Source organism: Chiroxiphia lanceolata, chromosome 9 (assembly GCF_009829145.1).
Source record: "Chiroxiphia lanceolata isolate bChiLan1 chromosome 9, bChiLan1.pri, whole genome shotgun sequence".
NCBI classification, from domain to species: domain Eukaryota; kingdom Metazoa; phylum Chordata; class Aves; order Passeriformes; family Pipridae; genus Chiroxiphia; species Chiroxiphia lanceolata.
In genome coordinates, this window is record NC_045645.1 from 14,072,883 (window position 1) to 14,087,609 (window position 14,727).

Genomic DNA, 14,727 nt, shown 5'->3' on the forward strand with positions numbered 1-14,727 from the left:
GCAATCGCCTCCTACCTAAGCACCGCCGTGTCCCCTTTCCTGACCACCAGATTGTCCACGGCAGCCCCGGGGAAGTCTCCGCCCGGCGCAGCGAGTCTCCCGGGAGGAAGGAACGAGCAAAGGCCGAGGAAAGCGATCGCCAGCCACTGGTGGGAGCCCCCGGCGCTCCGCACCAGCGGCACCATCTCCGCGCCGCGCTGGTCCCGGCAGCGGAGACCGAGCGCTGCTGCTCCCGGCGAGCTCGGCCCCTGGTCGGCACCGGCGGTGGGGGACCGGGAGCGGAGCGCGGCTGCTCCCGGGCGGCCGCCGCAGCATCCAGCGAGGAGGGCAGCGCGCCCGCTCTGCGCGGCGGCTCCGCGGCGGCGGCGGGCGGTCCCCGCTGCCAGCCCGTTGCCACGCAGCCGTCGCCTTGGCAACCGGCCCGGCGGCGGAGGGATGCTCGGCCCCCTTATCCCGGGCTTCCCGCTCCGCCCTCCTCGGCATCCCGGCTCGTGAAACCCCCCACCCCCCCGCCTCTTCCCACGGGCACCACGGACCCCCCACCCCCGCCTTCCCAGCCTACTGCTGTGCCACATCCCACCCGGCCCGCTCCTCCGGCCCTCTCCACACAGAATATTTCAGAAAAATTGGCCACTTTGCCAAAAGCCAGCAAGTCACAGCCTGTGCTGAGGCGGCAGTGCTAGAAACGGCACCCGCGGCTCCGCGGTGAGAGTCCCCTGGGAGCTGCTGGAATTTCCAAACAAACAATGCAGATCTTTCTGGAAAAAGGGTCGGCCACTCTGATACTTCCATTTCCTAAAATTATTACTAGAAAAATTATTCCAGATAGAGATCTTCTCCAAAGAGAAAAAAAACCACCAACAGATTATTTCCCAGAATTCTATCTACCAGGATATCTAGAGATCTTCACCCAAAAGCAAAAATCCACTCACAGATTATATCTTAAAATTCTACCAGGACATTTAGAGATCATTTCCAAGGGACAAAATCTACTGACAGATTATTTCCCAAAATTCTACCAGGAAAGCTGAAAACCTTCATCAAGGAGAAAAAAAAAATCACCAACAGATGATTTCCTAAAATTCTACCAGGACATACATTTAGAGATCTTCACCGAGGAGCTAAATATTCACTGACCTATTATTGCCCAAAATTCTTCCAGGATATTTAGAGGCCTTCACCAAAGTGTAAAAGTCCACTGACAGATTGTTTCCCAAAATTCTACCAGGATAACTAGAGATCTTCAATGAGGAGCTAAAAACCACTCACTTCTTATTTCTCAAAATTCTACCAGGGCATCTGGAGACCCTAACAAGCAAAAATCCACTAACAGATCATTTCCCAAAATTCAACCAGGATATGTAGAGGGCTTCACCAAGGATTTCCTAAAATTCTGCTGGAGACCTTCAATGAGAAGCAAAAGAAATCCCCTACAGATTGATTCCCTGTAGACACCCAGGAATGAGGAACTTCTTTCCTCCTGTGGTCTTCTCCAACACACACACACACGTCATTCCCAGCCTCTGGCAAACACACTGAGCAGGGAGTTGTGGTTGCTCCATTTGTTTACCAAACACCCACTTTCCAGGTTTATTCAGCAACAGAGTCCAGGCTGCACCTTCCCGGGATCAGCCTGAATCCCTACAGGAATGACTCCCCTCTGCTGATCGAGAGAAGTTGTGTAAGCACTGCGCTGCTGTGGTACAAGAATTGCATGAGTGCTCCATTTGGGCAGTTCTGAGCATTCCCACACTAATTCATGCACATCTGGCCCACACAATGTCGGGATTGTCCCTCGCAGCAGCTCTGCCACCCCACGTGTGCCATTTCCCCACAGTTCTCTCCCTTTCATCCACTGCCAGGGTACAGATTTTTCTGATGCACCATTTTCCCCTACCCACAATTTGCATCAGAAGGATTTGGGAGTAGAATGCTTCAAGTAAAAAAAAAAATCTTTAATAGTCACAATGCTTCCACTGCATGCTCTGTCGGTAAAGCCGGATCCCCACTCCTGTAAGCTCTACCCTTCATTACTGCATTCCAAGAGATCTTCCCAGCTGCCAAAAGAAATTCTAGTGTACACAAAAGGGAATTCTTCCTCTTCTTCTGCAGCACACGATACTACAGAGTTTCCTTGATAAGGAAAGAGAAAGGGGAAGAGAGAGATTGGCTCTCACATGGTGGTTGGGGAGGCCTCGCTGGCACTATTATTGCTGGAACACAGTGATGCCTTTTTCATGTTAAGCACAACTGCACAGTGACACAATCCCTGTGTCACACACACGCAGCTGCTGCAGCCCGTAGTGCCCAGCCATCGACCATGGCAGCAGGAGCCTCCTGCAAGTAAAACTGAAACATGCAGTATCCAAAACATTGTTAGGAATGCTTCTGAGACAGCACCGTGCCCTTGGGAATGGGCTGGGCACAGGACATGGGAGCTCTCACTAACAGGGAGTTGTTACTGGCAGGTGGAGCTGTCCCACACACATGCTGCCACCTCCCCATGTTCACAGATGTGCAATAACCTCCCACAGGGCCTTTCCAGCTCCTTGAGTCAGCAACCGAAGCACATCCCATGCCAAACACCTGGAAATGTAAATGTCCAGTCCCTAAAGAAGGCTGGAGAGGGTCTCTTGTCTTGGCATCAAGAGGAAGGCAACATGGAACCACATGGGAGTCAGTTTTCAGATGTGAAAAACTTCACAGGGCTGTTGCATGTCAGAGGTTCTTTGAATGTTCTGGTACATTCAGTGCTCAGATCATCCGCAGAGAGATGAGATATAATAGTTGAGATCTAATTTTAGGGAGAGCTCTGTAACCTTTAATGAGTCGCATGATGTTGCTCTTACTTGACCTTAACAAACAATCAAATAACTTGCTCTTCTTTGAACAAGAAGAACAAAAGACATGTCCCCAGCATCATTCTATTAATTTTGCAAAAGATCAGATAAATCTCTATCAACAATAGCTAAGATGAAGCTTTTTATTTTGTTTTGTTCATTTTTTAGATTCATATCCCTGCCTTTCAGGCTATTTGCAGATCAATGGAAAAAACAAGCAGGTCAAAAGTCAATAGCAGTTACGGCAGTCAAGGTTGCTCTGGGGACTGAATCCTTTCATCTGGATCTCCCGCACCTGCCAAGTCCAGGAAGCTCTCAGGGAGACAATGAGTTGAGCCCCCCCAGCTCCCTCAGCCACTCATGTTGCTCCAGACCCTTTCCCAGCATGGTTCCCTTCCCTGGATATACTCCAGCCCCCCAATGTCTTTCTTGTCGCGAGGGGCCCAAAACTGGACATAGGACTTGAGGTGTGGCTTCACCAGTGCCCAGTACAGGGGGACAGTCACTGCCCTGGTCCTGCTACAGGCCATGATGTCATTGCCCTTCTTGGCCACCTGGGCACATACTAGTAAGTGCACACTTCCCATGGAGAGAAGACAAATCTTGTCTTGACAAGAATATCTTGACAGAAGTCTTCTTGAAATCGTTGTTATTCAGTTGCATATTTTTGTTTAGAACCATTTCAAAAAGCTAAATTTAGTTGTTGTTTGCAAGTATTCCTTCAACAGTTTGCACAAATACTCAAGACTGATTCCCAGACTTCACACTTGGCTTTTTGCTTCATTTCCTTCTGTGCATTTAACTCTCCTGCACCCGTTCCTTCCCTCTAGTGACAAAAGATGGAAATTGAACAACAGAAGTAATCTCCAAAGGAATTGATGCTTCTGGTCTGCATCATAGAGCCAGAATTCCACATGGAAAGAGGTCACAGGCAACAGAAGCAGGGTAGGTAGTCGCCTATAGGCAGAACACTGGGGCACAGTGCCCTTCCTGTCTGTATCCAAGCACAGGATACCAGTGGAATAATCTGCTCAAGGAAACCTCTCTCCATAACACAATAGTTCGTGTCAATTGCTGGGTTTCATTGAACCCTTCAGTTTTTCCCATGTTCCTTTTAATTCCTTGTCACATTGATTTCCAGTAGCTTCTTTCAGGTTTTTTTAATGGATTCAAGGTCTTTTCCAACCTAGATGATTCCATGATTTTTCTGTGTACTCTGGACAGCCACCTTACCCCTACATAAGCATCGGTCAAGGAATGGGCTCCATTTCTGCATGTTTAACATCTGCAGCCAAGGTGCATGTCCTATTTTGCATTCCAAACATCCAGGACAGCCACATTCTCAAGGTATGCTGGAGCGAGTCCAGAGGAGGCCACAGAGATGCTCTGAGGGTTGGAGCCCCTCTGCGCTGGAGACAGGCTGGGAGAGCTGGGGGTGTTCACCTGGAGAAGAGAAGGCTCCAGGGAGACATTAGAGCCCCTTCAAGTGCCTAAAGGGACTCCAGGAGAGTTTGGACAAAGGCCTGGAAGGACAGGAAAAGGGCGAATGGCTTCCCACTGCCAGAGGGCAGGGTTAGATGGGATATTGGGAAGGAATACTTGGCTGTGATGGTGGTGAGGCCCTGGCACAGGTTGTCCAGAGAAGCTGTGGCTGCCCTATCCCTTGAAGCATCCAAGGCCAGGTTGGACAGGGCTTGGAGCAACCTGGTCTAGTGAAAGGTGTCCCTGCCCACGGCAGGGGTAGAAGGAGATGAGCTTTAAGGTCCCTTCCAACCCAAATATTTCTGGGATTCTATGTCTCATCCTTGAACTCAATCCCACTGTGGGGATAGACAGCATCCTGCCCTGATGTTTTGGTAATGGCTCCAATTAAAATTTTTTCACACAGCTCTGAGAATGAAATGGGCAATTTCCACAGATGCAATAGTTTGCTTTTGAGATATATATTTCTGCAAGTGTTCCAGCATTCCCATCTAGTTGCCAAATCACTTTGGTTGGCATCACCCATGGGATCTGAAGGGCAATCTGAGGTTTGGCACGAGACTGTCCCTGAGAATAAGACTGGGGGAAACAACACACATGACACATAAGACAACAGGACAAGGATAGGACACAACAACGACAGAACAACAAAAAAAAAAAATCACAACACACAGAATTTTAGGAGTCATGTTTTACGTCCAAAATCACAAAATTTGTTATTTTTAAACATTTTTACCCTGGCCAAAAAATAGTAGAATTATAGATGTAATGAATAAAGTGCTCCCAGAGATAAAACTAGATTTTAGATTTTAATACCTTTAAGAAGAAAAAAAGTAGTAATTCCTCTTAGGTTAGGAATTCTCAGGTAATAATCTCTAATATATCTGCATTTTGCTCTTCTCTTTTATATCAGAAAAATCACAAAAATAATGGCAACACCTTATTCCTGTGCTGCAGCACAAACCCTTCCAAAGAGTATCCAGACACTGGTCAGTGTTCTTAAACAGTGTCTCAAGTTGCCTAAAATTTGAACAAATAACCCAGTGCACCCAAATAATTTGTCAGCTTTAGTTTTCAAAGAGCTTTCTGATGGTTCTGCAGGAATTATGTAAATGAGCTCATCCAGGTCAAAATCCCACTGGATCATCAGTTACAGCATGAAAAGACTTTGCAAAAGGCATTCCCTGAAAATTTCACTCGGAAAAGGGGTTGAGGTGCAGATAAGTCGAGGGATAAACGTCAGAAAACGCAGACCCAGCACTCTGACATTTTAAACCAGACATTTTTGTCAGTCTCCTTTCCAATACCTGCTTTTTATTATTTAAATCTCTCATACAAAACGTGAAAATAGTGATTTTATCAAGCATCAGAATGAACAGAAATTTCCTTTTAACTGAGTGTCTCTGTCCCAGATGACTCCAGAATTCCTGACATGAAGGTAGGGTGTTTTGTTAATAAGATTAAAAGCAAACACCAGAATCTCCATAAAACACATTTTCCACTTTCTGCATAGTCTATGGCATGACTATGTAGACAATTGCGCAGTAAAATATGAAATCATTTCCTATACTTCTAAACCTGGGAGAATCCTGGTGCAATACCATCTAAGCTGGCACCTACCACCTGTAAACCAGGAATTCTCTTAGCACAGGGATGAATGAAGTCCTGATTTCCATAGGTTTGAGTCGTCATCGGATTTGAAGTTTTGAATTGACAGAACAAGGCTGCAGAACACGCTCAGCCCATATCAGAGAGCAGAAAACACAGATAACAAGGAATCCTCAAAGGAGGAGCGAATCCAGAGGTGCCTATTTATAAAACACAGGCTCTAATTATACCATTCCCAGACACGAGGCACTCGGGACATCACTGCACTGGATTCTCTCCTGTATGAGAAGACTTAACATCCCCACTGCAGTGGGAACACAGACGTGCTGCAGGAGCAGAGGTGCACATGGAAAGCCACGAGGCAGGAGCCGTTTCCATCTTATACCCCTCATTCACAGAACCATTCCAGTTGGAAAAGCCCTCTCATACCATTGAGTCCACCCATTCCCGGCACTGCCAAGGCCACCACTGACCCATGTCCCCAGGAGCCACATCCACACAGCTTTTAAATCCCTCCAGGGATAAGGACTCCACCACTGCCCTGGGCAGCCAGTTCCATTTGAACAGGAAAACTCAACAGTGCAGGAAAAAAACAAAAAAATCACAGAATTACTGAGGTTGGAAAAGACCTCCAAGACCATCAAGTCCAACCTATGACCAATCCCCACATTGTCACCCAGCCCAAAGCACTGAGTGCCATGTCCAATTGTTCCTTGAACACCTCCAGGGATGGGGACTCCATCACTTCCCTAGGCAGCCTGTCCTAATGTTTAACAACCCTTTCCATGAAGAAATGAAAAAGTAGTAGAACAATTCCTTCTTAAGCATCTACAGAGGCATGAGGGAGAGCAATGCTGTCCCAGCCCTTCATAAACAAGCCTTTTTAACCCAGGAGCAGCATGGAAATGCTGTGCTTATACAAGATATTCCTTCTAAAATCTGACCCTTCTGCCCAACAGAAGTGCTTGCATGTCTTTGGGGTCATGGTTAGCTTAACCAGTCCTCAGAGGGAGAGAGCTGCACACAGCATGAGGTTCTCAGCAAAATGTGAGTTGTATGTGGGTGAATGAAAACATTTTCTTCACCATATGGTGCACAATGAAAATAATTGCCAAGTGGCAGCAGCTCACTAATATCAGTGCCAAATCCACAGACAATGCTGTCAGCCCAGCCCACTGCACCCTATTTTAGGATGCAAGTGAGTGCAGTTTGAAAACATCCACCAGAAGCTTCAGGCTGAAGAACTCTACACAGAATCCCCACATTCACGGAAAGTGGTGGGGCATTCAATTGTTCAGAACTCTTTGATTCACAAAAGGGCAGAATTTGCTGTACAAAGAATCACAGTCTTTTAGGTTGGAAAAGCCCTCCTGGATTGTAGAGTCCAACCTGTGCTCAATCCCCACCTTGTCACCCAGCCCAGAGCACTGAGTGCCATGCCCAACTGCCTCACCAGGGCCCAGCACAGAGGGACAACTGCTGCCCTGGTCAAGAGTTGGTTTTAAACAAGTCCCAGGGAAAAAAAGCAATAGGTGACAACACCCAAGCATCCTGCTGTCCTAGAAATGGCATAATTTTGTCACTGTTGTTCTGTAACGAGGAAACATCCTCCTTGTTGGGTCTGGGAGAGGAGTAGAGGACGGAAATCTGGAATTCACAGTGCAACAATTTACAACTTTCCACACTCAAGTCAAAACATATCCTTTGATGGTGTGGTGTAGTGCTTATAAATAAAGTGCTTTTTGAACATTAAGGAAGTGCACAAACACCTCTCCAAGGATCCTTGCAGCACATATAAGGCCATTACAGAGCCTAAGGATTAAAAATGCAGGGTATCTCAAACTGACAAAACAAACCACAGTTGTTCCTTTGGTATTTTTCAGCCTGGAGATGTGCAGAAACGTACCAAAAGTGATGGATTTTAAATTTTTTCCTGACAGACATTCCTGCTTTACAGTGGCTTGGATGGGGTCCCTCACTGCAGTCAGAGTTTACAATTCAAACAAGACAGGATGCGTAGTGTCAAAACTTATCAAGTGTGGACAATGTGTGACTCTGTGCTCAGCAGCCCAGATCATTCCTCTGCTCCAGGATTTCATTTATTCATCAGGGAGCAATTTGTCTGAACAACCTCCAACATCTCACACAAACATTCCAGCCTTGGGAGAAAAGCCCCATGTGCTCCTGTGCCTGGAAGATGGAAGGGCACAGACTGCCCATGCAAAGGGTCAGGGATCAAAAAAGCCAGGACAAGCTCCTGCTCTGTCTTAACATGGACCTGATAACTGGGGAAAAAAGCCTCCCCTGCTATCACAAAAATAAACATTACCCTTACTATTGCCATGAGGGACCCCACTGCTATTTTATGACCAACAAAACAAATGAAGGAGGGGAAAAAAGGAAAAAAAGGGGTTTTGTGCCTCAAGGTGACTCACACATGTTCCTTTGGGACAAAGTCATCTCCAGCATAATATTTCGGGATCTCCGTTTTTTTCTTTTTAAAGCTCTCTAGAGAGTACACGAGTTGTCTGGAAATTGGAGACCTTGTCACATTCAAGTCATGGAATCCCAGAATGGGTGAGGCTGGAAGGGACCACAGTGGCTTATCTGATCCCACTTCCCTGCTCAGGCAGGATCATCCCCAGAGCACAGGATTGCATCCAGATGATTCTGGAATATCCCCAGTGAGGGATATCTGGGCAGCCTGTTCAGTGCTCAGTCACTGCACAGCAAAGAAGTTCTTCCTCGTGTTCACATGGAACTTCCTGGACATCAGCTCCTGCCCATTCCTCATCCCAATGCTGGGCACCCCTGAGCAGAGTCTGGTCCATCCCCTGACCCCTCCCTGCAGACACTGACAGACATGGATAAGGTCCACTCTCAGAGTCTTCGAGGGTGAACAGCCCCAGCCCCCTCAGCCTACAGAAACTGCTCATCTAAGAGCTTTTTTCTTTAGGTCAATCAAAACAAACTCTTCCCACCTATACTCAACACACCAATCACCCTTGTTGATGTCTTCTGGACCACCCCTGGCTTTTGGCAGTGCTCATTGTCCCTGATGGCCTGGGCTCTCTGGGTATGTCTTATTGCATCACTGAGACAACTACAAGCCCTGAGCAACCTAGTCCAACTCCAGATCCATCTAGTGGTACCAGACACCCTGGAAAGGGTCCCCTGAGTCGGGGAGGTTTAGGTTGATATTAAAGAAAATGTCTTCACAGAAAGGGTTGTCCAGTCCTGGCATGACTGCTCAGGTAGAGTCCCCATCCCTGGAGGGATTTAAAAGATGATACAACATGAAATAAGTTTTTAAAGGGAGGAGTAGGTTTTTTACTCTTCATTTTTGGTATGCAGCACAGTGGATGGAGGATGTGAAGATTGCTGATCACAGCACGTCAAATAAACCAACCTGATAAATTGATTAATGGTGCTGACTTCATGTTATCCCACTCTATTTTGTTTGATTTACATGTATAATTTACTTACTCATTTAATCTCATTAATAAAATATCAGATTGGGAGACCGTGTGGACTGCATGTTTTCTCCTAGGGTGTTAAGATTAAAAACCTGAGGAATCTCCAGATAGTGCCTTTGTAAATCTCTGAGCAATAGTACAAAGCCGTGCCTTATAGCGCTTCCATAATTGATGCTGGAATCACGGCACCGCTGGAGTCTATGGAAAACAGTATTTGCATATCACTCATTTCTTTTGACTAACAACAGGGGTTTGGAAGCTGCAAGGGGTGGATAGAAAGCAACCATCAGAAAGGTTGATCACTGTTCCTAAAAATCAATCTCTGCTTCTCACAGGGCTGGCAAGGGAAAAGGCACTGCTCCACTTCAAGTCAATAACAACAATTGAGTTAGAACCACAGAATCCCAAAATCATTGAGGTTGGAAAAGCCCTCCCAGATCACTGAGTCCAACTTGTGACCAATCCCCACCTTGTCACTCAGCCCAGAGCACTGAGTGCCATGTCCAGTCACTCCTTGGACATCTCCAGGGGTGGGGACTCCACCACCTCCCTGGGCAGCCCCTTCCAATGCCTGAACACCCTTTCTGTGAAGAAATTATTGCTGACCTAGGACATTATGAGTGAAAATACATGAATAAATGAAAATAAAGTCAACTTTGGCCATGTTCATGGTCAAGAATAGAAATGGAATTTCATGGTCACATCAGAGACCAATTATCCTTCTGAATACAGAAGAGTTTGTGTGAGAGGAGGTGTAAGAGCAGAACAAACAGCCCCAAACTAACCACCAGGAAACACAGGTAATCTCCCCAATCTCAGGCCAGCATTACAGTTCAGAGTTTGCATATTCACACTCCATCCTCAGAGTGGCATTTGAAAAAGAGACTGCATCTGTCAGAGAAATTGAATAACAGCAAGAAACAAACCACAATCTGCTGGGAGATGACAGACTTACAAAATAAGCTTAATTCATCAAAAAAGTACACCTTGCCCTGTACACACTCCTGATTTCTCAGACATGAATTATCTGCACATGCAGGCCTATGCATACGTTCTGCTGCACACAGGGAGATTCAAAAGACAATCTTAACAAATTTCCTTCCAATGCAACAGAGACCACGACTAAAGGTGGCAGAGATAAACTGGTCTGCTTCAAAGGCTATATTTTGAAGAGAAACTTTTCAACATCAATTTAAAATAATTTTTAGGTATTCCAAAACCCCCTCGAAGATCAGCTCTATAACATCCACCAACGAAACAACTCATTTGCACATTTTTAAATAGTAAATCTAAATTCTAAACCAGAGGAACTTTAAGCGAGTCAGTCAGATATTACTGCCCCAGATGTGAATGTCTGTTGAATTATTTAAATTTTTTTAATTATTAATTTTTCAAATTGAATATCAATAAAGTACCTGATCACAACAACACAGAATGTTTTACATCAAGCATAAACCTATTTATTAGGTTTCAGCATATTTTTATGTTTTCTTTTTCCTTTAAGCAAAGGAAGCTGATGTCCCCAGCTCTATTTGTATTTGTGTGCCCAACCCACTGTGACGAGCTTTGCAACTGGCTGAGTGATTTCAATCATGTTTGTCACACAGACAAAGGTCTAAATGATAATACGCTCCTACCAACATTATGAAATTAAGTAACCAGAGATGCTCTATTAGTGCCCCACTGGGGAGAAATCTTGCAACACGAGCTCGTCGTTTTATTAGCCCCAAGAATTCCATCCTGTAATGCTGAGTCACAGGACATGGGACTTGCCAACACAGAAATTAAATCTGGATTTAAAATAGATTTAAAAACTGTTATGTCTGAGAATCTAAGATGTCCCTGGGTAAGTCAGTTACATGGGAAATGTCAAACACTCTCAGAATTTTCTGAGATGTCTTTGCTGCTGGCAGTCTCCTGGCAGGCCTTTCCATAAGGAATCATGATACCTGCAGAAATCTTGCCAGGTAGGTCCTAGTGGGCAATAATCAACTCTTCATCTCTAACGTTGTTATTGCAAAGGCATGTTTTTTCAGACCTCGAACCACTCTTTGTCACCATTTTTTTATATGTTTCCAATTTTTTGTATCTACTTTCAAGTACACAACCCCACCCCATGGCCCAGCATTCCAAACTGTACCAACCATCACAACACTGCTGCATCACCTCTTGGTGCTTCATGTTTCCCACATGGACATCCAAAGAATGGCTGCCTTCATGTACCAAAACAGCAACAACCTGCTTTTCTTTCAGAGATTTGTGAATTTAAATTAGGAAGGATGTTCGAACTCAGCATTCACTTCATCTGTTTGGCTCTAAGTAAAACTTATTGGCTTTCACAGCGAGAGCTCTTGGGAAGCACCATAATAGGATCTTACAGCACAAAGAGTAAACTCTAATATGCAGGTGAAGTAAGTCAAGAATCTAGTATAACTTAAGTCAAGTCAAGAATAAAACACGTGCAATTATGATAATGGTACACTCTAAATAGAAATGTAATTTTTGGGTCTGCAGGCAGAGACATTCTGCTTGTGTGTACGTGCATAAAGTTGAAATGTTTGTGTCTGACATCAGCAAGGAAAGAACTATTTTAAAGAATGCAAAAAATATTATTTTAAATAATCTGGGACATGATTTCAATCCTTAATTGAAACCCCAAAACTGATTGCAGAAAGAGAGAAGAATGAGCAACTACAACAATTGCCAGCAGCATCTGACCCCCTCCAGGAAACAAACCACAGAAGAGTGATGAAAAGTGGGTTTGCCTAGAGCCAAGACTGGAAATTGATGTTCAAATTCTCATCGTTTGTTGGTAATTAGTCATAGCTGTTTGAAAAAACACGTCTTGTACAAGACTAATGATGTGTCACTCACATACTTCCCAGAGGTTCCACAAGTACAGGAATCCTGATGTGCTGGTAGGAAATTAGGGATGTTTATTAGTGAAACTGCAATAGACAGCACCATATCACTAAGAAAAAACAAACTGTTGTGCTGGTGGAGAAATTAAGGCACATGGCAAGGAAAACCACAGAAGCCAGAGGAGATGATTGACCCAGACCTGGCTTCTATGTGGCTGAAGGCTTTACTGACACTCTGCAGCTCAGCAGGGACAGGCAGAGAAACAGCCCCAAATTACTCCATCTTCCATCAGAGTGCTCATTTCCACTTAATAAAGTGCTGGATCAAACGAAGTCAGTGCAACAAAACCAAACCCACAACTGCAGAAAATTTGCACATCGAAAGAGTGCAGCCATATTAATGAAATAACTGACTCAGTAGCTAGAAAAAAAAAATTACTCCTCTTATGGATGAAAATTTTCATAGTAATGAATAATCAGAACATCCAGAGGTAAAATACTTGGATGCACCAGCTAGAGGACAAAGGACAGGAAGGAAATGAAGTATAAAATTTTGGGGGATAGTGAAGAACATCCAAATAGGAGTGTTAGATACTAGAATAAATATGCCATGCTACTAAATAATGCTACCAAAAAGATTTAACTTACAAAACCCAGGAAACAACTACTTTCAACAATGGAAATGCACAAAGAAGTTCACTGTTCCTGTCAATAAAACCCAGAGATTGCAATCTCCAGCTTCAACACACAGCAATGCAAAATACGGACACAAAAGATTTCCCTTCCTCAAAGAAACACAATAATACACAAACTGTTGCGTGTTACAAGCTCTCACAAATGCACCAGGCTTGGATGTGATTGCAGTCAAAGAACCTGTGGCTGGGATTTTCCACCACACCCATATTTCAATTAAAACACAGAATCCTTCTTGCAATTTAAAAAAAAAAAAAAAAAAAACAACAAAAAAAACAAAAAACAAAACCAAAACCCTCATTCATTCATCCTATGAAAGTACAACAGTTGTCTGCACATTTGGACCTTTTTAAAAGCTCTGTTACAAGTCAAGTTTTCCCTCAGTTTTTAAAAGATTAAAAAAAATTGTGATCATCTTAAAATATAAATTTCATTTTTCTATAGAAAAGGTGTCATATAACCACACCATCACCTTTCCACTCATGCAAAGGGACTGTTTATTTTGCATGGCATGTTATCCAGGATCTCCATTCTACGTGACTATCAAGGAGCTATACGACCTCTCCTCAGGGTGTATTTCAGTAGACCAGCAAAGGGTGGAGCAGCTCCTGACCATCCCAGGAGAGCAGTGCACGGAACACAGCACTGCTCTGCACCAGGGGTCAGTGTGAAACCACTGCACCACAGCCTGGGCTGGACTGGAGCTCCCCAGAGCTGTGGCTTCAGCAGAGCCCGGAGAGGCTCAATGACACAGCGATGGCTTTACAGCAGCCACACAGCCCTGAGAGGTTTTCCTATGAGTAGGACACAGATGGAAAATTGTTTCCTGAAAGCATCAGCAGCACCAAACTCAACGAGGTTCCTGCTGTGTGTGGCGAAACGTTTCTGAAATACTGAATCAATAAGAAGGTAAATCAGGCTCCTTACCTCAAGGCCAAGCACAGTGACCACAGTCTCCTCTTGGACGGTAGGAGAAGCAAAGCAGAGGACAGAAGCCTCCCTGGAGACAGGAACTGATCTCTTCCCTCTTTGCTGAAGGCTTGGATGTTTTTTGACATTATACATCCCATTTAGCAGCCTTCCCAGTCCAGCTGTGGCCAGTCTAGAATGGTCCACTGGCAGATTTGGTATTCCCATATAATCAGCCAGAGCAGCACCATCCCACACCACATGGGCCAGGAGAGACCAGCTCCCTCCTTGTTTCCCTTCTCATTGTCTGTGCAAGAAACACCAATGCACCCCAGGGCACTCTCCAGCCTTGTGCCAGACTGTCAGAGTCAGGATGAGAAGTCTTGGTCCATTGGCTCCTTCCATGATAGACAGGCACAGAGCACCAGGCCTTTCCAGGAACACAACCTTGCAGCTGCACAAGTTTGCTTGTGCCCAGAGCTGTTTTCCATCAATAACGTCTCCAACTAGGGGTCACAAGGAGCACCCCATGTGCCCTGAGTATAGGGGTCCCTCCTTGGAGCCAGGTGTTGAGAGACATCAGTTGAACATTTCCTGGAATCTGAAAATGGTTTGGGTTGGGAGGGACCTCAATGCCCATCTTGTTCCACATCCCCTACCATGGGCAGGGACACCTTCCACTACCACCGGTTGCTCCAAGCCCCAAACCTGGCCTTGGACAATTCCAGGGATGGGGTAGCCACAGCTTCTGTGGACAAACTGTTTCTTCCTTTGCTCAACAGTAGGGTCACATTTTTATCCCCCACTGCCCATTATCCTCAAGGGCAAGCAGACAAACCAGGAAAGGAATAAAGCATC

The 14,727-nt window shown here is 45.2% G+C and overlaps 1 protein-coding gene across 2 annotated transcripts in view; it reads right to left on the minus strand.

Annotated features, from left to right (window-relative positions):
• The window catches only part of NEGR1 (neuronal growth regulator 1), a 221,802-nt gene extending 221,462 nt beyond the window's left edge, over positions 1-340 (minus strand). Inside the window, exon 1 of one of the 2 annotated variants that reach the window (XM_032696533.1) lies at positions 16-340. In XM_032696533.1, the coding sequence (XP_032552424.1) occupies positions 16-185 (170 nt within the window). In that variant the 5' untranslated portion in view covers positions 186-340. The remainder of the gene's footprint in view (positions 1-15) is intronic. The other variant, XM_032696534.1, reaches the window with a different exon arrangement.
• Between the last annotated feature and the right edge of the window lie 14,387 nt (positions 341-14,727).